Source organism: Hylobates moloch, unplaced genomic scaffold (genome assembly GCF_009828535.3).
Source record: "Hylobates moloch isolate HMO894 unplaced genomic scaffold, HMol_V3 SCAFFOLD_11, whole genome shotgun sequence".
Classification (NCBI taxonomy): Eukaryota; Metazoa; Chordata; class Mammalia; order Primates; family Hylobatidae; genus Hylobates; species Hylobates moloch.
The window spans coordinates 16,806,612-16,833,016 of NW_026652286.1; the positions used below are offsets into that span (position 1 = coordinate 16,806,612).

A 26,405-nucleotide genomic window follows, 5' to 3' on the forward strand; every position below is an offset into this window, starting at 1 on the left:
CCAGTGGATATGTACAAAGGTAATTGTAATAATTGTAGTCAAGTTGAGCCTTCTGGCTTCATTGCTCATGACTCCTAAGGGCATGTCTCAATATGTAAAAAGAGTAAGGAGCAAAATACTAATTGCAATGGAGACATTCAGAAGTGAAGAATTAAAAAAGTGATATCAGTCCAATTGGTTAATCAGTCAGGATTGCCAGACATAAAAAAGTCGAAAAGATAAAGGTCAGCTGTTGAGAGAGGACCGGGGAGAGAGACCAGGGAAAACTTTTTTGCTTTGTGAAGTTTTTCATCAAAATGATATGTTCCTATTTAATAAGATTTCTCAAATTCGTGAAATGTGTTCAATCTAAACCTTAGGCACGTGCCCAAGTCAAGGTTACTAGAACAAAAGGAATTGACATCCCTAGAAATACGACTTCGTGCCAAGCTAAGAAGGATAAATCACTGACCAGGGAATGAATGCAAAGCATTGAACTGGGACATGCTTGAAGTAGAATAAAAAGCTGCCTGGCAGGGATCTGGCAAAGTATAAGGGTGGCTGCTGTATTTTAAAAGACAGCAAGTAAGGACTGAAACAACACTCACGTATACTCTTGTATGCATTTCTTGGTTAGAGGAAATGATGTGATTCTAATAAAAAACTCATCTTTTAGATGCAGAGAAATCTCCAGGTAGGAGAAACATCATGCAAAACTCCAAAAATACTTCTCTCTTCATTTCTTCACATTGTAAATGAAAGTTAAGCGCTTTGCCCAAATGAGTGCCTTATTATTATTATTCTAATGATTGTTATTGTCATTAGTGTTTCATTGAAACAAGGGGAATTTACTGGAGTCAGTGACACGAGAGGCTATGTACTTAATAGTTACTTCCTAAAATTGTTTCCATATAATTTATTAATTACAAGATATTTCTTGATTTTATCACATTCTTCACAAACACTGTACAGACAGTTCTGTAAACACAACATTCTCTGGGCTTTTCTTGACAGGCATACCTTTCTGAAATTCAAGAAATGGAATCCAAAATAAATTTTCTAATTGCAACCAAATGTATAGCAGTCAAGCCGGGCAACCTGTATAAGCAGCCCAACACAAAACGAGTGTGGATTTATCTAAATGGAGGCAGACCTGAAGATGACACTTAGGCCTGGGGCAAAACTATTTCAGAGGTAAATCTATTGTGAAAGGAGTGTTTCATAGGCCTGAGTTCGAATCCCAACTCTGATATTTCTAGATTGTTTGGTCAAGCAAATTACTTCTATGAACCTCGTTTTCTTGTCCATAAAATAGTAACAGTACTTTCCTCGTAGGATTGATCTCATGATTGAATGAGCTTATGTGTGTGAAAATATGAAGTTCAATGCTGTCTGACATAGATGTGAATTTGAATAGGACACTTGTCCAGCAGAGAACAGTGCCACTTCAACCCACTCCCACCAAAGAGTAAAATCTAAACTTTAAAATAATTTTCCTCATCCATTTTATCTTCTTCTTATTATTATTATTATTTATTTATTTGAGACAGATCTCACTCTGTCACCCAGGCTGGAGTGCAGTAGCATGTGTCCTCATCCATTTTAAATCCAGTTCACAAGAGTAACTTTTTTCACCCACCATGAATCATTTACTAGATATGTTCTGTCTAAGAAAAACAGTGGTACTCATTAGAGAAAGCCTATCATGTTCTTACTACCCAGAGTCCTAGAGCTGTCAGAATTCTCACTTCCCAAAGTTAAAGTATTGACTAAGGAAAGAGGATTAATAGTTCATTTTTGGTTTGTAATTTCAGGGATAAAGTTCTGACATTTTTTCTTAATCTTTAAATGAAGACTTTAGGCACATAATAAATGAATTTGGGTAGTCTTTTTAAAAGTCTTATCTGTTGCAATGATGTCTTAAATAGTAGTTTGTCTTTTTTATTTTGTGAAATGTTTTCATGAATTTTTCTGGGACAAGTGAAAGTCATGTAGAGATGGTGGTGGTGGTGGGGGGTGTGGAAAGGCAAGATAGTATAATAGATTGGCTTGGAGAAGTTCATGGAGGCTGGTGAGGGCACATAGAGTAGCAGGGCCACCTGAGATGGTTCTGCCCCTGGGCATTAATCCAGTTTCAAAGTGTAAGGGAGACCACTCTTCTTTGACAGGGAGTTTGACTAAGAATGGTGAGAGCAATTTCATATCAGAAGTTGACAACCAATTTGTTGTACTTGAGAAATAAGAGATTAAAATGTGAAAAATGTATACCCCAAATGAGGAATACAAGTAAAGGATCTTCATACATGTAGGGAAAAAAGGAAAGTGATTTTTAAAAAAGATAGTGAAAGCTTTTTCAGAAGAGAACTACCTAGAAAAAGCACTATAACAAAGCTGAAATGTCTTTTCCTTGCTGGTTTTTTCAAAAATCAGAGTTCATGTTGTAGATGCTAAGTGTTAAAACGCACTTAAGTGTTGCACCTAGAACTGATATATTTCTGAGAGAATATGCAATGATTAATAAATGGGTAAAGGGTAGAGCTGAGACAATGGGGGAAGATAGCCTATCAGATTCAGGGTAGAAAAAGCTTACAATAACTTTGATGAAGATTACTTATATCTATATCTAACTGGGGGATGACTTTTTGATTTATGTGACTCTGGTGTAGCATATAAAAGGCATTTCATAACTCTTATTCCATGATCATATAATTTTTATGAGCTTTATATATGAAGAGCCCTATGCCAGATGCTGTAAATTACTTTTCTAATTTATGTCTGTGGAAATATTTTTGTAAACTTAATAATGCTATATAATTGACAGCTTAACATCAATAGTAGTAAGTAAAAGTGGAGTCTGTGGTCTCTTTAAATTAATATGTCAAATTGACAGAGTTTTAAAAAACTATATCCAAGGTTTACTTGGGAATGTAGATAAATGGGCACTCTGGAAGTACAACTCTTTGGAAGACAATTTGGCTGTATATATCATAAGAAAGTACATATCAAAGCAGAACTTGATCCCAAGGATATTTTAATGAACCTAGGCAACAATTATTTATTAAGAATATTTATTACAAGCCTATTTCTAACAGAGCTAGATTATGAATAATTTAAAACCTCATCAATAGGGAGTTGATTAAATGAATTATATAGCACATAGGATGAAATACAGTAATTCAAAATTACCTTTTTGAAATAATAATAAAGATGTTAAAGATATACTTAGTGAAAGAAGCATTATGTAAAGCATGTGGAGTTAAGTTCTGCACACATATGTGCACAGATATAGAAAAAAGACTAGAATGATTTTATTAGATGGCCATATTATGGGAGACCTTTATTTTTCTTTCTTGCATGTTTTCCTGTGTGTTCTATATTTTTTATGGTAAGTTCAGATTTTTTAATAAGGAAAAGTTGTATGATAGGGAAGCTGATATTCCTTTGAGAGAAGTACTAATAGAATGTGATAAATGTAAAATTAGCAGTGAAGGCAGGAATATCAGTTGAGAAAAGTGGAGTACAGTACCCACCTAGGGTGGCAGACAAGGCTGTACAGAGGAATCAATCAGGAACTCTGATGGAACTTGAGAAATGGAGGAGATTCAACACCTTAAGCAGAAAAAGCATTAGCAAGGATTAGGGACACCCAGTAAATATAGGTGTTAGAATTCATCAAGCCTATTAAATAGGTGCCCCATGGACAGAGAAATTGGAAGAGATAGATGTGACCAGAGAGATTGTTTAAAAGTGTATGATAGACCCCATATACATATGTATTAGTTTTCTCAGTCAGCCATAACAAAATACTAGACTGAATATTAAACAGCAGAAACAACAGAAGTTGATTTTCTCATAGTTCTGGAGGCTGGATGTCCAAGACCAAGGTGCCAGCCGGGTTGGTTTCTGGTGAGGCCTCCCTTTTTGGCTTACAGACAGCCACCTCCTTGCTGTGTTCACACATATCCTTTTCTTTGTGTGCATGTGGAGAGAGAAAGAACTCTGGTGTCTCTTCTTTTTCTTGTATATAAAGAAACCAGTCCCACTGGAATAGGGATCCACTCTTATGGGTTTATTTAACCTTAATTACCTCCTTAAAGGCTCTGTCTTCGAATATAGTCACAGTAGGGGTTAGGGCTTAACCATGAATTTGGAGTGGACACAGTTTAGTCCATAACACTATCCTAAACTCAAGTGCTTGAACCACTATTTGCTTGTAAATAAAGAAATGGCATGGTGAAAACAATGTTTTGGGAAGATTAATGTGGCCTAGATGTGTAAAAGGACACTTAGAGAATGTCTAGAAACTTTGCATCTCTTCCTTTTCCTTTTCCATGCTGTGTATTTTTGTCTTTAGAGGCTTGCATGCGATTCTTTGTCATCAGTTAGGAATGTATCCTTTCACACTGTCAGGCTATATAAAATACCTCTGGAGGATGGACTGTGTGTGAGAAATGAACAGGCAGCAGGAAGGGTAGGGTTTGGATTTCACTGGGGGTGTCTGGCTATTGACGCTGACTCCAAAGAAGCTCAGAGTTTCAGTGTTTGAGACTTTTGCTGGAAGAATGAGAAACAGAACACATTTCAAAGTGCTTCTCTATACCTTCTATAATGAAACCCCCAGATGGTATTTGAATCCCATCCAATGTGGACTTTCTCTCAACTGCTTTCACTGCTGTGGCTATTCTGGATGATTTAGCCATGTTCTTCCCACCCACTCTTTGAACATTGCTAGACTTACTCTCATCTCCAACTGTTGTCGGCTCATCAGTCATCAATGCACCAAGGCGGCTCTCTCTCCAGGGTTAGTGGCTTTTTCTGCAGGACCAGCATCTTTCTCTGATTTATGATTGCCTGTGCCCCTCCTTCTATGGTCCTGAAGCGTTTGTCTTCTCCCATTCCTGCAGCAGCTCTCTAATTCTACAGAATCTCAAAATGAGAGTGTTCTTCCTTGGCCTAGGAATGGTTCTGAATGCATGAGCAGAAGCTCAAGGAATGAAAAAGAGGTCCTTCTGATTTGGATAGGCAAGTATCTCATGCCCACAGGGAGTGTGCAATAGTTCCATGATGCCCATGTGCCTCACCTGAGGAGACCTGGTCTATGAAAACAAAACTCAGAAAATAGACTGTGGGTGAGCAATTATTACAGAACAGTGTTTCTTCATCATGAACTTTGTTATTGCAAAAACATTTATAGTATACACTTTAAAGAGGATACTTGAGTAAATTTAGATACATTTGAAAAACAGAATTAAGAATGTCTCTGTTTTGTTTTGTTTTGTTTTTTGTTTGTTTCTTTTTGACACGGAGTTTCGCTTTTGTTGCCCAGGCTGGAGTGCAATGGCGCTATCTTAGCTCACTGAAACCTCTGCCTCCCGGGTTCAAGTGATTCTCCCGCCTCAGCCTCCCGAGTAGCTGGGATTACAGGCATGCACCACCACGCCTGCCTAATTTTGTATTTTTAGTAGAGATGGGATTTCTCCATATTGGTCGGGCTGGTCTTGAACTCCCGACCTCAGGTGATCCACCTGCCTTGGCCTCCCAAAGTGCTGGGATTACAGGCGTGGGCCACCGTGCCCAGCCTAAGAATGTCTTTAAAGATCATAATATGACTAGATAGCTTAGAACCGAATTGTACTGAAAATGTCTATTTTTTTCTTCTTAACTCATCTGTATTTGTTACATTCGTTTAGAGCAGAATGTGACTTGGGCACTACATTTCCATGCACAAGCCTGACTGAGCTACTTTTTAAACAGCTTTACAAGATGCCTAGGTAGGCTTGTAATTTTGCTCCTCTAAACAATCTTTTCTCTCTCTCTCTCCCTTCCTCTCTCTCTCTCTCTCTCTCTCTCCTCTCTCTCTCTCTTTCTTTCCTTCTTTCTTTCTGTTTTTGATGGAGTTTTGCTCTTGTTGCCCAGGCTGGAGTACAATGGCATGATCTCAGCTCACTGCAGTCTCCACCTCCTGGTTCAAGTGATTCTCCTGCCTCCCAAGTAGCTGGTACTACAAGCTTGCACCACGACACCTGGCTAATTTTATATTTATAGTAGAGATGAGGTTTCACCATGTTGGTCAGGCTGGTCTCGAACTCCTGACCTCAAGTGATCCACCTGCCTTGGCCTCCCAAAGTGTTGGGATTGCAGGCATGAGCGACCACACCTGGCCAAACAATACTTTTCTTTGAGAAATAAGCCCTGTGGAGAGTTACATTAAGTTGCTTCTGTTTAACATACTTATTTCTAGTGGACTAGTACATGCAGAATTGGCAACCATAGGGTATGGAAAGTTTAAAAAGTAGATCCTAGAAGAATAACAAATACCTTACTTCTAAACATCAAGGTATATTTCAGAACACTTCAGTGCCAACATATTTCATCTACTAAGGAATCTGGCTTGAACACTTTAGACCTCAAAGTTAAGTTAGGCTACATACATCTTACAGCACATGCTACGTTGATCTGTTAAAAGAAGCCAATTTGAAACTAAAAAAGCATTACTAACCCTGCTTTAGTGCCTAAAGCATCACAGCGTCACAAGTAGAAGTTGAAAGACATCTTATCTTCCCCTTAAAGCAGTTGTTGTCATGCCCTACGTATCTTTTTAGTGTTAACCAAAATAAAGGAAAAAAGTCATTGAAAATATATTATCAGAAAGAATGAAGATAAAATATTGAACATGAATACAAGTCATTCTTCAGCCAGAGCTTAGTCTATTTATTCCATGCATGATGTGTCATTATTCCTTCAAGGGGCAGGATTTCATCAGTTACAACACAGAAAATGCTTTATTTTCATATTGAAATTTTTTTTTGCTAAATTTATTGACTTTATATATAAATAGATCTTAGGAGAAACCAAGTAAAATAACCATAGATTGAATTTATATTTTGCCTTTAAAGTATGTTTTAGTTAAATTATTTATATGTCTTTTTTCTGTTTGTAAGTAGAAAACATGATCTCTATAGAATAGTGACATTTTAGTGGTAAAAAAAATATTAGAAATATGTCTTTGTGGGATCTTTTCAAACTACACAAATTTCTCTCAGATACCTATCTCTATATAGCTCCTCATTTTTCCCACTCCAGTCAGAAACTCAACTGCCATACCCTTTGGTTTCATTGGAGTAGGAAAAAAAATAGTGACTGCTATGGATTGAATTGTGCCCCAAAATTTATTTTGAAGGCACAAACCCCAATGTGTCTATATTTGGAGATAAGGCTTTTAGTTGGTAATTAAGATTAAATGAGGTCTTAAGGATGGAACATTAATCCAACACAATTAGTGGCCTTATAAGAAGAGAAAGAGAGAGAGAGAGACCTCTTTCTCTCTGCCATGTCAGGACACAACAAGGAGATGGCTGTCTACAAGTTAGAAAGCGAGTCCTCACCAGGAGCTGAATCTGCTGGCACCTTGATCTTGGACTCCAGAACGCAAGAAATAAATTCCCATTGTTTAAGCCACCCAGTCTGTGGCAGCCTGAGCAAACCAAAGTAGTGACTATTATTATAAAGAATTTAGAAAAATAATAAAATAAAACCATATGAATCTACTGTAATCTTTTTGAAAATAATCTCTATGAATTTTTTTATTATCTTAATAACATTTATTCTGTTTTCTAATTAGGAAACAGCATGTAGTCATTGTATTAAAATTAGAAAAAGGATAAAAGCACCAAGAAGGAAATGAAAATCACATCATCCACAGATAACCAGTTATTACAATTTTAGTGTATATATTGCTAACCAATGATGTTTTTTTGCCTTTGTGATCATAGTAGATCACATGTATATACAGTTTGCAAGCTGCTCTATTCACTTATTGCGACTTTTTCCCCATATAATTCAACATTCTTTAAAAACCATTATTTTCAATGGCATCATAACCTTCTATCAAATTGATGTATTATTTATTCATCCCATTTTCTATTATTTGCCAGTTTGATTATTCTTAATTTTTTGCTATTATGAAGAGTGCTGCAGTGAACATACTGATACATCAGTCTATATTTATTTTCTGACTATTTTCCTTAAATAAATTCCTTGAGAGATTGCTAGGTTTTGATACCTATCACCAAATTGTTTTCTAGGAATGTTTCAGTTTATACTCCTATAAGTAGATATTGAGAATTCTCATCCATCCACCTGTTGTATACATGAAGATGTCAACAGCACTGCAACAAAATCCAGTGATTTAAAAACATATTTACAAGTTCGACAGAAGAAAAATGTTATACCCATATTTCAATTTATATATTTTTAATTACTTGTTGAGGTGACTTTGATTTGTTTTGTGTTATCCCTTATTGGTTATCTCTGAGTTCCCTAAGTCTTTTGCTATTTTTCTATTATATATATTTTTCATATTGATAAAAGCTTTTTATTAAGTAGTAAGGGTATTACATGTAACTTTATTAGATTTATTGTAAGAAATTTCCAATTTACTATTGTGTCTATGGAGTTTTTTAATGTATAGAAAGTAATACATTTTATAAGTTTGTTCGTTGCTCTTAATGTTCAGATAGTCCTTTATCATTCTGAGGTCATGTAAAGATTCACCTGCTTTTGCATCTAATTTTTTTGCAGTTGTGGTTTTCTCTTACTTTTCCTTTTTTTTCCTTTTTCTGGTGTAAAATTTGAGTGAAGCTATTTTCTCTGCTTTGTTTGCTTAAAATTACCTCAGCTCTATTCACTGACTAATATTTTTTTCCCTCCCCTCTGAGTTGAAATACCAATGTTATGCTAAAATCATACATATACTAGCTTCTGCTTTCAAGTTATGTAAAGTATGTATTACTTTTTAAATTATATAGATTTATATTTTAATATCTGAAAGAAGTTGCTCATTGTTGCACTTTGTTGTCAGATTTTACTTGAATATTCTTGCCTGTTGATTTTTAAAGATGAATTTTGGAATTACAGTTCAACATCATAAAATCATCCTATAGGATTTTGACTGAAGTTGTATTAGACTATTAATTAATTTCCTAAGAATTTATACCTTTTACATTATTCATTTTCTACAACTAGGCTGTGGTATTCTTTTATTTATGTATTTTTTTACATATGCTAAAATATGCTTATTTTAGCATATGTAAAAAAGACTTACGTATACTTTTTTCTTGTCCATCAGCAAAATTTTATAGTTTTTTTTTTTTTTTTTTTACAAGGGTCTTAGATTTTTAAATAATTGTTATTTCTAGTTGATCTTTGTTTTGGGGATAGATTTTCCCCCACTGTATTTTCAAAATGCCTATTTTCAGTGAACAGATAAACTATTAATGTTTTAACATTTATTTTGTATTTGGACACTTTGCTTTTATTTTCATTAATTTCTCATTTGATTCACCTACGTTTTCTAAGAATGAAGTCATATTAAATTCACATGATGGTGATTTTGCTTACTCCTTTAAAGGAACTGTTTCTCTTATTCTGATTTTATGTTTTATTGCATTGCTTATAATCATAAAAAAATTCGTAACAACAGAAAGAGAAGAAAACATCTTTTATCTTCATGAATGAAAAGAAAGAAAGCCAAGTATATTGGCCCATGCCTGTAATCTCAACACTTTGGGAGGCTGAGCTGGGGAGATGGATTGAACCCAGGAGTTTGAGACCAGCCTGGGCAACATGGTGAAACCCTGTCTCTACAAAAACGAAAATTAGCTGGACGTGGTGGTGCATGCCTGTAAGTCCCAGATTCTCGGGAGACCGAGGTGGAAGGATCACCTGAGCCTAGGGAAGTCGAGGCTTCATTACAAACCGTGATCACGCCACAGGTGACAGAGTGAGACCCTGTCTCAAAAAAAAAAAAAAAAAAGGGAAAGAATGCTTTGGTTTTCTTTTTCTTGCCCACCTCCTTTTTTGGTCGTTTCACATTTTTTTTTCTCTATGAAGACTTATTTTTAAAGTTGTAATTCATTGATTTTCTGATTACTTTTGTAGCAGGCGTATCATGTTCTGATAGTCTTAGTGCGTAACATTAGTCATTTTATATTATGACTTTCCCATAGTCAAGAAATTGGATTCATTTCTTAATAATCGGAAATATTTGTGTGTGACATGTCTTCTGAGGTTTTGTATACTGGAGGACATCATTTGTTTCTTTTAACCATAAATTGTAACTTGGCTGGATATAGAATTCTTATGTTAAAATCTTTTCCCCTAAAAACTTCATAACTTCATAGATTTTGCTTCAGTTTCTTTGGTATTCAGTGTTACAGAAAACAAAGTGTAAATATAACTGAATTTTTCTCCCATGCTTGAAATCCACACTTTTTGCTTTGTAATATTTAAATCTTAGTCATATTGTTCACAAACTTTGCCTTATCAGCTTACTTTATCTGAAGACATAGATCTTTATTTGGAACAGGAAAGTTTTCTTCTATTTTTTGATAATTGCTTAAGGTTAATGTATTCTAGATTCTTCTCCAGTAACACCAATAATATATAGGTTTAATATCTGATGTCTTGACATTATAAATGTTTAACTTTTCTCTCTCATACACTTTGTCTCTTTTCCTTTTTCTGTATCCTGTGAGATCCTCTCCACCTAGTCTGCCCTAATACTGATTTGAATTTCTGTAATATTGAGTCTTTTTTCTTTCTTACCTTCTCTCCTCTTGTCATTCAGCCCTCTCTTCATCCTCACTTGAAACCCTATTTCTTCTCTTACTAGCAGCTATACAACTTTGGTTATTATATTTAACCTCTTTGTTCTCCATTTTTCTCATCAACGAAAGGTGGAAACTAATTATTTCCACAGAACAAAATTAGATTGTTCTTGAGAACTTTTAGAAAAATACCCAGTCCCTAGAAATGTGTCAATACGTTTTAATCAGTGTTACTGTTATCAGCAGCCTCAGCATCTCTCCTGTATCTGAGCAATACTCCTTTCCTTTAAGCTGTGGTTGTCTCGTTTCTGTGTGTATCTGTGTGTGTATTTATGGAAGTCATACTTTTTGAGTTTGGGGGTAACACAACACAGATACTTTTGAAAATGTACTCCTGCTGTAAATCTTTTTCAAAATCTTCACCTTGAATACAATGTACCCTTTTTTATGTTGTAGAATATTTTCATTAGCTTTACATTGTTGCTATTGTTGATTTTTCTATTTATATTTCCTTGTACAAGGAGAGATCTTTTGATAACAGACAGAATAGGTTAGTTCTCTTTGGTCACCCTAGACATCTACTTGGGAGCTGTCAGAATCCTCCCTCAATGGTAGGTGGTAGGATTGGTTTGTATGCAGAGTATTTAATCAAATTGCTTCTGACTGGATGGTATTTGGCAGGAGTAGGGCTGCATTTAACCAACATAGCACATGTATACATATGTAATAAACCTGCACGTTGTGCACATGTACCCTAGAACTTAAAGTATGATAAAATATATATAAATAAAAATAAAATAATTTAATAATCATTTAAAAAAGACTACTCTCCTGTTGGTCCTCTCTGACTTTCCTATTCTATAGAGGGGAATATATTTTTGGATGATTTGAATTATTATTAAATTCAATCCATTCGTCCCTTATGAAAAGCTGTGCTTTTTGAATTGCATCACCCCATCACTCTTCTTGTCTTGGCTTATATTACTGATGCATTTGCCAGATGCAAGGTGTCATCACATGCCCAGCCCTGACCCCTGCCATTCTGCCTTGTTGTGAGTTATAGCATCTAAACAGATCTATAAACAGAAGTATTGATGGTGATTTGGAGGGCTGATGTGGACTTGGCACCTGCATTTTGGGGGAACAGACTTTTGGCCCTCTAATAGGTGAAAGCCATACAGGCAGGTGTGTGAAAACCTCTCACTTTCTTCCTGCTTGCTTTTACTATTTTGTCTTAAAGTTTTATTTACATTTTAATGGAATTGCCCTCAAGGGTCTGGCAGCATGTTGACTAATCTTTCTAGTACCATTGACACTGTATCTCTACATGTGTTTTTATGAGTAAGTATTCAAGACAAATTGAGAGAAGTTTAATAAAGCCTCTCTAGGAGGCTTTAAAATGTATCAGTTGAAAACAAAAGACTTTTTAAACCATAGAATCATAGAGCCAGTGAAGTCTTAGACCAAAATTTTCATTTTATCATTGAGGAGACTCTTTTGAAGCAAAGTTACCTGTCTGAAGTAACAAAGAGGCCAGAGCCTGGGTCTCCTCACCTTTTGTCATTCTAGTTCCTTGGTCACTAAAAAAAATTGTTTTTAGCTATTTTGAGAAGTCTAGATTTTCGATCCAGTTTTTATCATATTTAGGAATTTCTTAAATAGTGAGAAGCCTGCTTCAATGAAAAAATATGGAACTACAATTTAAGCTTCACTGGAGAGTCCTGAAGCTCCTCATTGTTTAAGCACTTTAGGGAACATTTGTATGCCCTTCTTCCCATCCCTTCTATACCTATGTCTAACAACTATCAGTGGGCAAATAACCAAACTGGGATCATAGTTCTCTTAGAAGAGTTGGTTCTTTGATACATGATCGTATTGTGCCATTCCATATTCAAATGTGGCTGTCCCTCTGTGTCTCAGCTGTTGCAAGACTGCTCCTCTCGTCTCAAAATGACCCACCCAGCTAGAGCACTGTACACTCCCGATGGAGAGCCAATTCAGTCCTGGGACGACATAGAGCGAGATATGGTTATCTGTGTGTCCATGGGACATGGTTTCAAAACCCCAAAAGGTATGCGTGATAGTTTCTTTTCCATCAAGTCTTTGAAGAATTAAAGCATTCAATCTTCTCTTCAAAGAGCTTATATCCCATCACAATGATTTTTAATAATTATCCCCCCCAAGCATTTCTACTCCATGCAATGGAAGTTAAATTTATATATTTATGTGCTGGAACCTCGTGTTAACACTGTTTGCTCTGGAGAATTCAATCGCATTTCAGTTAATCTTGAACCTTATCCAGGGGGCTTATTTGCAGAAATACTGAGAGCCTCATTTGAAGGTATTCCCCTAGTATGAACCCTGAGGAAAGTGAAGCTCCACTGATTTCCTATTTTTCAAATTATTTAAAACTTAATGTTTTATTAATAGTAATTATATGGTTTGCAGTTTCTTTTCTTTAGTAATAAGTGTTTTCTAGAGTTATTATCTTGTCTATTTGTTGGTAATTTTCTTCGATAAATGACAGAAATTGAAAAGGACATATATTTGTTATTGAATGAACTCAAGTTCTTTATCCTATATATCCTGCTGAAGTTAAAGCCAGTATTTGTAGGTAGGTATATATTAGCAAAGATGTAATTTTTGGGAGATTCCGAAGAACATTGTTATCACTCTAAAGGAAACTAAAAGATTAGATAATGAATTGTCTGGCATCCCTATATTAGTAATAGTAGATATTTTCTTTTAAGAAGTCACCATAAAATTATTATTACTATGTTATATGTAATGTAGGCAAACCAAAAACTTCTAAAACAGTTGCAATTCTATCTTTACATTTAGCCCAGAAGGGACAAAAGGATAGAAATGGAGACCAAAAAGTAGGGAGACAGGATTTATTAGGATGCCTAGCACTGTTCTGAGGGAAGGCACAAATATTCCTCCTGCACCATCCTACATGATGGGTGAGGCACCAGTCCTCTTATTCTTTGTTTTCTGCTGTTCCCATTACCCATCACTACCCTTCACCCGGCTTATGGTGACCCTCGCTACATGGGTACTTAGAAGAACACACAAATGATGAGGTTCTTATTATCAGTAAGTATTAGTTAATAGCTTTCTGTATCCCCAAAGTATGTAGGTTATAAAATAAACATAAGCTAGGCTCCTTTTCTAAGAGTTTTCAACCTAATTAAAAATATGAACACGTGTGAAATAATTACAGTACCGTCGAATAGTGAGCAAACATGTGTGCAGTAGGTGGTACCTTCCCAGTCCTTTCATTATCTAAGCTTCGTCTTCCATATTCCTGGGATGGGTTTCTGTTGCCTGTACCACACCTTCCTTGCAGTATTGTGTTTGTTGAGCCTGTGTGAGAAATAAAGCTAAATATGCTTCAGGCAAGCTAGCCAAAAGGGTATCCAATGACAGAGAGAGATGTCGGCTGCCTTCCCAGAAACAAGCTTGTCAACAATAAAAACTGTGACTGGAAGAGAAAAAGTATTGGAAATGCAAATATTGCTCTTTCTACCATTTTCCTCCATGTTAGCTCTGTGTATCTTTGATAAAGCTATGGAGACAAATGTTCATTTTTGCATCTTCAATTCTATAAATACATAGATTACCATCGTATGAAAGTTTATTTCTTTCCTATGACAATATGTTCCCCATGTTACCTTCATGGTGAAAGGATTAGTGGTTTCCTCCTATTGTCTCGGTTCTTTCCAATGAGCTATAGCTCATTTTATATATATATATATTTATTCCAGGATACAGGAAATCTCTGATCGCAGAAAGTCTGATTTAGTCATTCTTTAGAAACTTATTTTACTGTTGCCATTTTATTGTTTTTTTTCTGAAATAAGTAAGTAATAATCGTTTATTAGAAATCTAAATATTCAGAATGCCTTAAAAAAGAAAAGATAGAAATGCAACTACATGCCTATACCCATTAAGGGACATTTACTTAATCATTCCACTCATGATGTTTCTGTGACCTACTGGCTTAAGTATGTAGGAAGAAAATAAAGCAGTCTGGGAGTTTCAAAACCAATCTATGATAACTTATTTTATGCACTATAATATCAAAAAACATTTAGTATGTGAAAGTCCTCAAAGAATCACATCGGGTTTTTAAAAAAATCAATTGGATTTTGCAAGACAAACCAGAAGCTGTTAGAATGGCTTCTTTCACACAAACCCCTGACAAAATTAAAAGAGTGTTTTATGCCATTTGCCATAAAATCTGAACACTGTTCTCACTGCTGCTTTCTGTCTTTTCAGTGGGTACAATTTTTAGATCAGCCCTAGGTTAGCTTCCAATTCAGGCTTTGTAATAAACCTGGAAAGAAGTCCTCTCTAGCAACTTCCATTCTCTAGCAATCCAAAGACTATTGACACATATCTGATGTGATAAAAAGTCAGAGTTGTAATGAGAGAGCCCAGGGTGGGAGCCAAGGATTTGTGAGGGGTCTTCAAGTTTTTCATCATCCCGGACTTTTAACTATTCTCTATAACATTGACTTGTCTCTCAACTTCTTCTTTTTTTTTTTTAACAGAGTTAAAACAACTGATGGAGATCAGAGCAAATTATGCCAGAATCCGAAGGCAGCAGGGCCCTCAAGCCACAGACATTGTGGTGTCACCATCCATGAAGCTGCTGTCTCTGGTACATCTCCACCATTAACTCCTATCAGAACCATCCGATTTTCTGCTGTATTTTGCTGGTATAGCTATGTGCACATACTCATGTTTGTTATGACATTATGATTACTTATCTTTTATTTTCATGCAGTTCCCCCCTCTATCTTTTCTGAGACAGGTTCTTGCTCTGTCGCCCAGGCTGGAGTGTAGTGGCATGATCACAGCTTACTGCAGCCTTTACCTCCCGGGGCTCACATGACCCTCCCATCTCAGCCTCCCAAGTCAATGGGACTACAGTCACACACCACTACGCCCGGCTAATATTTATATTTTTTGTAGAGATGGGGTTTTGCCTTGTTGCCCAGGCTGGTCTTGAACTCCTGAGCTCAAGCAATCCTTCCACCTCGACATCACAAAGTGCTGGGATTGTAGGCATGAGCCACTGCACCCAGCGATTTTTTTAAAGGTTATTACCCCCCGCATTTTAGATAAAGTGACATTAGATGCCTCATATTTGTTCCTGGAAAGGCAACAAAACTAGACAAAATAATGCCAGCAAAATAACTTTCTTCGGTGTATTTTCTTCCAAGAAAAGGAAACTACTAGTCATTAGTGAAATATAATTTCACAGGATCAAACAGCTTATGTAAAATAATTTTTATATATAATTGAACATTTCATAAAACATTCCATATATGGAATATGACAATACAAAAAGACTGACCACTAAACACTAAATTTGACCCTAGCTGACATTTTCTGGCTCAGCCACAATATTTTCCAAACTTCTGTATTAAAATCCTTAATATACTGAATACAAATGAAATGGCTGGTGGCCACCAAATGCCACACAAATCAATGCTTTCTTCTCCAATTTCTCATCAGTTTCACCTGTAGTAACAATCCAGGACCTTTTATGGGGTACAGTTAGATTCTGTTCATGAGAGTAAAGCTTGGCAATTCCCAATATATGCCCAGTGATCAAAAGTCATAGACTGTGTCCTCAATTCAAAAACTTAGGGCAAGGATATATGCACTATTTAAAAGAAAAATTATGGAAGGTTTATTTTTAAAAAAGAAATCAAGGGAGATCCCTAGCAGTCTTAGGTATTAATCCTACAGGAAGGGAAGAATTTACAAGAAGAAGAAAGAAACATTAAAAAAAAATAGCAGTGACAAATCAGAGTTTAGTTTCTGCTTTTGGTGAAAAATTTCCAGAGAAATGCTCTTCTTCCCTGTCTTCCTCTGAAAACCACTCACAACTCTGTATGAATATAAATTGCACTCTGGCTAGGTGTGTACAGAATGGCTCAGCTGGGCTCACTTCTCAATCCTCCACTTTAATGTGATGCAGGAAGGCAGTATATCATTTCTACTGAAGGAGGCTCTTGGTAATCGCTGCAAAAGGCCTAGTATTTACTCCCAGTCTGTAAATCAGTAGGGCTGCATGAATAAATTCCTGCTGCCTCCGACACCACTAAAAGCAAAGCACATTGAGGTGAAATTTCACATGTTACATCAACAGCAATTTGCCCTTTTACAGGCATTTTCTGTATGTGTTGTGTGATGTTAGAGATGTGAAGGTATTCCAGTGCAGCTGTGTGCCATATAGGAGAAAAAGATTGCATGTGACTTCTGTTTTGTCTTGTCTTTTTTTTTTTTTTTTAAGCAAGAAAGTCAAAACAAGAAGGTTAAGAAACTTGCTCCCCATTGGAAAGGGAGCCAGGAGGACTCTGGCAAGTTGGGCCTCTCCCTAGAATGACTCAATCACAATCCTTCTATAGACAATTTTTTGTTTTCATTCCTTGAAAACAAAGACATCTCTCAAGGTGCAAAAGTACCTATCACTTTCCTCCCAGGGAAAAGTTGATTTGCTATGAAAATGGCATAATTTCACCCTGGATCAAATGCGCAAATTCTTGTGAAGTCGTCACTGTTGCATGTGAATACGCCTGAAGCGAAAATTGGTAATATCACACAACGCTGTATCAAGCATCAGGAGACATAAGGCAAAAGTCTTAACTGAACTTTTCTATTACTAGTAAATGGGATTTTAGATGTAATGTAACAGTCATCAACACATCACATTTTACCAGCAAGGCAGCGACACTTACTTCGTAGACGACAGCTAGCCCTGGGTATCTTGGTAGTTCATAACCACTTTTAGCTTAGACTAAAAACAGCCCTGCTCTTTCCTTACTCTTGACCTTCCTCTTGGGTTGGCTGAAAGGTGGACTGGGGAACAGTTTCTCTACCTTCAGCAAGGACTGTAGGATAAGACCATTGCAAATCTGTTCAGCCATTCTAGGCTTTTAATAAATGCAGTAATTTCCTTTGGGAACATGTTTATCAAATTTGAATCAGCCTCATATATGTAAGTCAGATTTCAGTATTTTTCTATCAACTGAAAATGATTTATTATTAAATACTAAAGCAACCATCCCTAAGTCCATGGCCTACTCCAAAAATTTATTTCCTGCTGGTTCACAAACACCCTTAAGGTGATCCAGATGTTAATCAACAGTGTAGAAGCATTTGGGATTTTCCTCAGGAGAACTGAATTTTTCTGCCCACCTCTCTAGCTTTTGTGGCCTGATTAAGTGTTAGGGTAAAGTTGCATGTTTCTAAGCAAGTAAACTAAAAGCAATATGCCTGAAAGTCTGGCAGTCTTTCTGAGAATAACTAACAGTATTTATAAATAAGAAGCATTTTATCTGGATGCTTATGTCAGCTTTGTAAAACAGGATATATTAGTAACGATTCAAAATGCAAAGGTAGCTTTGAAGGGCAATAACCCTAGATCTCTATTTGTTTTCTTGATTGTTTATCATAATGAAATATTGTTTTTCTAATTAAGAAAACAAAGCAACAATCAAACAAATGACAACAGAAGGATAAATATAAATGTATTCTCTTTTGTCAGAGACTCACTTAGAAATCGTGGCTCGTGGCTGTTGAAGCATTTGTGAGCTAACCTTCAATAACAGCCCAGGTGTGCTGAGTGCCATTGAGAGATTTGTGATTCACCATGGCAGCATTTTTTTTTTTTTTTGCATCATTTGGAAGCGAATGATCAAAACACACAAATCTGCATTATTCTAGTACATCACAAAATCAGATGGAAATGTCCCCAGTTACGGGAAATTTAGACTCAGTGATGATTCTCAGTTGTTTCTGTTGAACCGCTGGTTCTGGTTCCCTCCTGGCTTTGAACATATCTCAACCCCATGTCCCCTCTACGAGGCTAGGTAAGTGGAAAGAAAGAGTAACAGTTTCGTTCTTAACACAATAAATTAGAATTCTGCATAAATGGCATGGTTTGGGACTGTGTGGCCAGAAGCAACTACAAAGCAAGATCAACAAAGACCACTCAGGAAAAAGCTGATGAAAATAAATGGACTGACCGTGTAACCGTAGATATTCAGTGGGTGCCTGCTGCCAGCTATAGCATTTTCTAATTCTACGAGGCTGGAATATGAAACTACTACCAATAGCCTGTCACCCTGTACCAAATGTATAAATAGAAATATATGAGAGAGGAAATACATATGCCCATGGTGCAACTGGGTTGAAGGACAGAGGAAGAAAGGAGATGAGAAATTCTGTATCTATGGCAAGTAAAATGGTGATTCTGAATTGGATGTGCTATTGCTCATTGTCTGTGGTATCCCTCTGTGGGCTTGCAGGCAGATACAAGCTTGAGTCCAGCTGTTGGACTTATCAGGTCCTAGCTTGTCAGTCCTAGAGCAGTAATTTCAACTTGGGAAACTGATATTAGGGTTTTCGCTCAGGTGCACACGCTCAGGAATGTCAGCTCTGTCAGACCAACTGAGGCATTTCGGTGGTCATCTCAGGTGCCACCACTGGAAGCTGTGTTTTAAAGGAAATTTCCTGAAGGACACTGTCCTTTACTCATTGACTATGCTGGAGAGAGGTGGAGGGGAGGAGGGAACTTCCCAGGGCTCCTAGGTTAGTGCCTCTAAAAATCTAAAATCTGATTATATCTCTGTTCTCATTTCCATCACTTTTTCTCCCTCTTCGCTCCTCCCTCTTCCTCCCTGCCTCTTGGCCTTTTCCCCGTCTTCCTGGCTTTTCTCCTCTAAGAGTCTTTGAATCCCATCTTTCATTTAAAAAGAAAAAACTGTTTCCTGGAACAATTTGTGTATTGGCAAGAGATTCTTCCTTAATATGATTCTCAAATTTGAGTGTGCACAAGAAACACCTGGTGTGCTAGATAAAATACAGATTTCCAGGCTTGGTCCAAGCACTGGTTATAATCTCTATGCCTAAGGTATAAGGAATCTGCATTTTAACAAGCACCTGGGAAGAAGTCCATCATGACCACAGTGTAAGAAACTTTGCCAAGAGTTTTGGGCCTGCCAGGGACAGCGCTGTTTATTATCAGCAGAGCATGGCCCAAGTGGTAAGTACCAGTTTTAATAACAAAGCCTGTATTCAGGGGCTATGAAGACAATGAAACATTTGCTTTGTATGTAAGTGTTTGAGTAGCCTCATGTTTTTTCATCACAGTTCCCTTAAGAAATGATGGAAATGTTCTTGAGTCAGATTTAACCACCCAGAGATCTTAACTAGGACCAGACATTGGAAGGCGAAACAAGTGAGTCTGAGGTGCTGAAGCTTCCTATGTTCATTAAGCTGCCTTCGGTGCTGATAAATTCTTGCTATTTTAAAGGTCACAGGAATAATATCAGTGCTGTGGTACATATATCAGGGAGCGGAGTACTTTTGAGGGTGGGGAAAATAACCAGCTTCCTGGAGTTTTCTTATACATTTTTATATGTACAAAGAAGGAGAGCTTTGGAACAAGGAGAGGATTTCTATTTTCCATCATTGCTCTTTCTCCTGTGAAGGAGCTGCTTGAGCCTCTCTTTTCTGTTTGCCCTAAGTCTAGTTAGCATGGAAGTCTGAGCACCTGCATTCCTGGCAGGCTCACCCAAGAGTGCGAAAATCCACAGGATGTTATTTCAGTTCAGTAACAAATTCTCTTAGAAAAATGAATTTTCAAGATAGTTCTCTTGCCAGACCAATGAAATCCATATAGCTTGAGAGACAGACACTTTCCTTGGAAGACAGACACTTTCCTTGGAAAACAGAGAATACAAAGAAAATTAGTTTTTCTAACACTTAATTCGTGTATATACCAGTTCTCTCTCTCTCTCTCTATATATATATATATAAAATATATATATACATACACACACATTTTTATATATTTATACATTTTTATATACAAATATAAGTTTAAATTTTTTCCTTGCCTCTTGTTTAGTGTAGTCATTTTGATAGGATAAATCCCATTGTGGATTTTGATTTTTATTACTCTATCTTCTACTACCCCACCCTCTAAGCCAGCCCAGCTAACAGCTTTCCCAATGTTAAAACTGTGTGTGTGTGTGTGTGTATATATATGCAGAAGATAGAGAGACCAGCTTGTATATACGTGGTATATGCATGAATATATATATATACATGAAAAATATATATTATATATATATATATATATATATTCAGGCAGTCACTGCACTCACTGTTCTAGGTGCTGGGCATGCAAAGGTCAATGTGACAGATGTGATCCCTGTCCCCATGGGGCTCATGCTGTGTGTTGGGGAGGAGAGGCATTTAGAAAGTTAAATACCCAGATAAAATAATTATGTGCAATAAATAGTTACACATTGTGTTAAGTCTTATGAAGGAAACCAAGTTCAGTTAGAGAATTACTGGAGGGGAGGTAGTGGTGACATACTTAATGAATGGCATGTTTAAAGCCTTATATAAGGAAGTGAGTTAAGCTAAAAGACAAGAATGAATCAGCCATTCCAAATGGAAAGAAGCAGAGTGAGGGTTGTGGTAGGGAACAGAGTACCAGGAAGAGGTGAGAATCAGGAAAGAGCGTGGCATGCTCAAGCTACCAAAGGAAGGTCTAAAGTAGCCACTGTCCAACAGAAAGATCACAGGAGCCACATGAGTAATTTGAAATTTTCTAGTAGCCACATTTTTAGAAAAGTTAAAAGAAATGTGTGAAATACAGTTTCATACTATATTTTATTCAACTCAATATATCCAAAGTATTAGCATTTCAAAATATCAATGTAAAATTATTGAGGCATATTTCTTTGTTATTGTTCTAAGGTCTCCATATCCTGTGTGTATTTTACACTTACAGCACATCTCAATTCAGACTAGCTGTATTTCAAGTACTTCAGGGCTACTTTTCTTAAAAGAACTAATTCACAAAAAACAAAACCAAACAACAACAACAACAAAAAAATGGCACTAGGACTGTTCTAGTTGCTGGGCATGCAAAGGTGAATGCAATGACTGCTTGGATAGGCCTAGAATGTTGGACTAACAGGCACAAGATGAGCCTGAAGGGGCATGCATGGGCTTGATTGTGAGGGCCTTGTACGTAGTGCTAAGGAGTTGGGAGATTATATATATATAAGTGCACTTTATATATATAACTTGAACAAGCTTAATGTAATACACAATGTCTAGTCCAACATTCACATTAGTTCTTACTGGCTTCCCACTGCAATGTATCTATATGTATATGTGTGTGTGTGTGTGTGTGTGTGTGTGTGTATGTGTGTGTATATATATGTATGTGTGTATATATATGTATATATATATGTATGTGTGTGTCTAAGTGTACTTAATACACTAAGTGTACTCATGTTTTATCACCATAATTCCCTTAAGAAATAATGGAAATGTTGTTGAGTCAGAACTAACCACCCAGAGATTATAACTAGGACCTAGACATTGGAAGGCGAAAGAAGTGGGTTTGAGGTGCTGAAGCTCTCCATGTTAATTAAGCTGCCTTCAGTGCTGATAAAATCTTGCTATTTTAAAGGTCACAGAAATAATATCAGTGCTTGATATATATATCAAGCTGGAATAATATCAGTGCTATATAAAAAGATCGATAGATAGAGAGGGAGATAGATAGATAGATAGTGCAGTGGGAAGCCAGTAAAGAGAACAAATGTGAATGTTGGACTAGACATTGTGTATTAAGTTAGGCTTGTTCAAGTTACAAGTTACAGAGACTCACTCAGTTTACCTCTGGTGATGGAGATTTGTTGGAAGGATTAACAAGGAAGAGAGGAAGCACAGGAAAGCCCAGCAAACAGGCTTCATGGGGGCCTCTGTTCAAGACGCATGCCTGTCTGGGTCCCAGTGGCCACCCCGGTAGTCTGCCATTCCTGCTCTTGACTTCCTGTTTCTCTGTGCTTCTTGGTCCTCATGTGAATTTTCTACTTCTCCGAGGGCTCTTCTGTTGTACACTAAGATATGGCACGTATCTACTCGTGGCTTCTGTTGCTTCACGGCTTCTGTTTATATTTTTTCCTGCCTTCTCTTTATATTTATTTTGGCTTCAGGGTCACTGTACCATCTGAACTACTTTCTTTGTGTCTTCTAACAGAAGATTGAATGGATGGCTTCTACTCATTCCTTTAGATTAGGATGTCAGGGACACATGATGCAAAGCACGGTTTCCCTACGTAAGGAACAGTGTGGACTGATCTTAGGAAGTTGTGGACATGGCATTGTTAGTATAGACATGTATTTCTGCCATTGTGATGGTTTTCGCCCTTCACTACTGAGGAATGAAATTAGCAATAAAGTCAGCTAGGCTGTCACTATTCCTAATCAGTCAGTGAGAGGCTTGCCCTTGGGTATACACTTAAAACTGTCTTTGGTGGGGTGACCTTGATGTTATTTTCTAAGCAGCTGACACAAAATTGAGGTTAGAATCTGTGACTTTGATTACAATATCAGGATGACTACCATTTGAGATCTTAAGTAACACTTCTGAACATAATCAAGGCTGTCTAAAGATGTGGATGTTGCAGAGACTGGCAAAACTCAAGACACTCTGATTGGCATTCAGGAAATTTTTTCAAATCAATTCCAGTGTCAAACCCTTTTTGTCAGACCTTTCCTTGCCTCTCGTTTAATGTAGTCATGTTGATAGGATAAATCCCATTGTGGATTTTTATTTTTATTACTCTCTCTCCTACTACCTCACTCTCAAAGGCCAGACTTGCTAACAGCTTTCCTAATGTTAAAATATGAGTTCTGTTCACTGGGTGTGACAGTGGTCTGCTGTGTTTTGAGTTGTAAATCCTCGTTATTCTCTAGGACACCCATGGAGCAGTGTTATCCATTAGATAACACCCAGCTCCCATGGGAAGGTTGATATGGGCCACATCTATACATTTAACCAAAGCTGTGTCTTCAAGAGGCTTCTCAGGGAGTTTTCACCAGCGATACGGGCACCGCAGCAACAGCACATACCAGGATCAACAGGACTCTGCCTCACTCAGGAAATGACTTGACGGCAGAGGTTGATTTCCATTTGCCCAAACATACAGCTGTTAATATGAGTAAAATGGGATGCACTTATAGGATTTTGTAAGTATTTCAAAGTTGTTTACTTACCCTGTCTGACTTCGGACCACTGCCATCACTCACTGATATAATACCACTAATTTTCCAACTAGTCACTGCACACCCCCCAACCCCCGGAGCCTTGCTTCTGTCGAATTCTTTGTCAAAGTTGTAGCCAGAATGATCTTTCTAGAATAAGAATCATATCATGTCGGCTGGGCGCGGTGGCTCACGCTTGTAATCCCAGCACTTTGGGATGCCAAGGCGGGCGGATCACGAGGTCAGGAGATCGAAACCACGGTGAAACCCCGTCTCTACTAAAAATACAAAAAAAAAATTAGCCGGGCGTGGTGGCAGGCGCCTGTAGTCCCAGCTACTCGGAGAGGCTGAGGCAGGAGAATGGCGTGAACCCGGGAGGCGGAGCTTGCAGTGAGCCGAGATTGCGCCACTGCACTCCAGCCTGGGTGACAGAGCGAGACTCCGTCTCAAAAAAAAAAAAAAAAAAAAAAAAGAATCATATCATGTCACTTCCTCGCTTAAAGAGCTTAAGTGGCCCTCTGTTGCCATCAAAATGAAGGACAAACTCCTTCCCATGTGCCCAAAGGCCTTTGGAATCTGGAGGTCCCCTGGCTCTGCAGTCTGGGTTCTCAGCCCTTTGTTCACAGAGTTCTGCACTCCACCCATGCTAAACTTTCCCCCATTCCCCAAGATTGTATATTCTCTCTTACTTCCATGATTTTGCACGTTTTCTTCCTGCAGCTTTCTCATGTCATTTTATATGACTGTGTGGGGAACTTCCTTCCATGTGCTCTCCCTGTACCTGTTGCTCACCCCTGCAGGACTTACCACTGTGGACATGCCCTTTCTCTCACTGGTCTGCAAACTCCTTGAAAGTGGGATGTTCAGAATTGTGTTCCCAGTGCCTGAATAGTCCTAACTACATAGTAGGTATTCATGAATATTTGTTACATGAATGTGAGATTTAGGGTAACTTGTTGGTTTAAAAAGTTTTATTTTTGTTCCTTTTTAGCCATGCATTGAAATATCTGCTTTTCAAATGTAAGTACTACACTGAATCAGAGTTTAGCTTTTTGTAGAACTTTCTTCTCACATGCATTATGTCAATCCATAGAACATCACATTGCCTTCTTACAAAACAAGTCTGCACTTGTTAATAAGACAGTAGAGAGTGACTAAATTCCCTTTACCAAAAGGCAAACCAAAGCAATGTTGACTAGGAATCCTACTTTGCCAACTGTACCTTTCAAAACACTCCAACAGCCTGAAATAGTGGAAAATGCTTTTCTTCCATCAGAGACCAGACAGACCCTCCGTTGCAGGCAGCCTGGCTTAGAAGGGAAGACTTGTCACCCCCTTTCACAAGCGTGATGATTTGTGGCTGAGAAGGGAGAGGCTGCTCTCTGAACCACATGCTCCCTGGTGCAGGCAGGCTAAGGAAAGATGAATGGCATTATAAGATAGACATCTGAATGTTTCGTATTAAATTAGTCCCACAGAGCACCCAGAATTCTCATTCCATAAATCACAAAGTAAAGTAAACTCACTCCCAGGTTAGGTTGCTGTGACTTTGGCCTGGGGTGTCATAGATAATCTGAGAACAGTTAAACATTTGTCTGAAATAGCAATAATTTTGAGCATGTTTACTCAGTGGCATAGAGGTGACCCAGACTGATCTCTGCTGCCAGAAACAGCATGTGAATGGGAGTCAGCCAATTTAGAAGATTTCCAAACAAGAGTCACTGCTTCTTCACATCCTCTGTCTACTCTGCAACTGCCATGAGCTCTTTCAGGAGCTCCTGGGTGCTATAGGCCCAGATGAGCAAACTTCACCCTCTCTATAGAGCAGGTATGGGCTGGGCCTGGTGGCTCATGCCTGTAATCCTAGCAGTTTGGGAGGCCGAGGTTGGGTGGATCACCTGAGGTCAGGAGTTCAAGACCAGCCTGGCCAACATGATGAAACCCCATCTCTACTAAAAATACAAAAATTAACTGGGTGTGGTGATGGGCACTTGTAATCCCAGCTACTTGCGAGGCTGAGGCAGGAGAATCGCTGGAACCCAGGAGGCGGAGGCTGCAGTGAGCTGAGATCATGCCACTACACTCCAGCCTGGGCAACAGAGTAAGACTCCATATCAAAAAAAAAAAAAAAAAAACAGGTATGAAAGAGCACGGATGCACCCCTCCCCCTCTACTAAATTGCAGTTATAGCACCATTTTGAAATCCACCTTCACCTTGTCTTGGTGTAAGAATCAGAGTTAGGAAGCACTTGATTTCACTAAAGCCACATTTCTCTTCAATGACAAAGGCTTATTCTGAGACTATTTTACATATCTTTGGATCTATTCTGGTTCTTCCATTCCTGAGCTGACATTGTGGGTATTCAGGACACTAATTAGAATGGAAGGAATATTGGGCTGAGACTCATGAGATCATCCAACTTGATGCTGATTGGCTGAGGAACCATATAAGCTGCTACATCCTCTTCTAGAAAAGAGCAGATTCCTCTAAGGTTGCACCCAGCTTTAAAAGTCTGATTCTAATTCAGTGATATGATTAGGAAGATATGATTTTATTTTTTCCTCTCTCTCTCTCCCAGCTGATTCCTGGAAGTTCATCTGCTTGGTAGGTCCTTTCTACAGGTGCTCACCAGCATCTGCATACGGGGTCACCTTCACCTTCGGAAGCCCAATTTAAATCTCACCAGATTAACAGAGGGAGGTCATAGCATGACTTTGTGGTAG

At 37.7% G+C, this 26,405-nt stretch overlaps 1 protein-coding gene across 1 annotated transcript in view; it reads left to right on the forward strand.

The window, feature by feature from the left end:
• The window catches only part of DCDC1 (doublecortin domain containing 1), a 486,974-nt gene extending 471,704 nt beyond the window's left edge, over positions 1 to 15,270 (forward strand). Inside the window, 3 exon segments of the mRNA XM_058424526.1 lie at positions 994 to 1,173; positions 12,507 to 12,657; positions 15,143 to 15,270. Of these exon segments, the coding sequence (XP_058280509.1) occupies positions 994 to 1,173; positions 12,507 to 12,657; positions 15,143 to 15,270 (459 nt within the window).
• Positions 15,271 to 26,405: the final 11,135 nt, after the last annotated feature.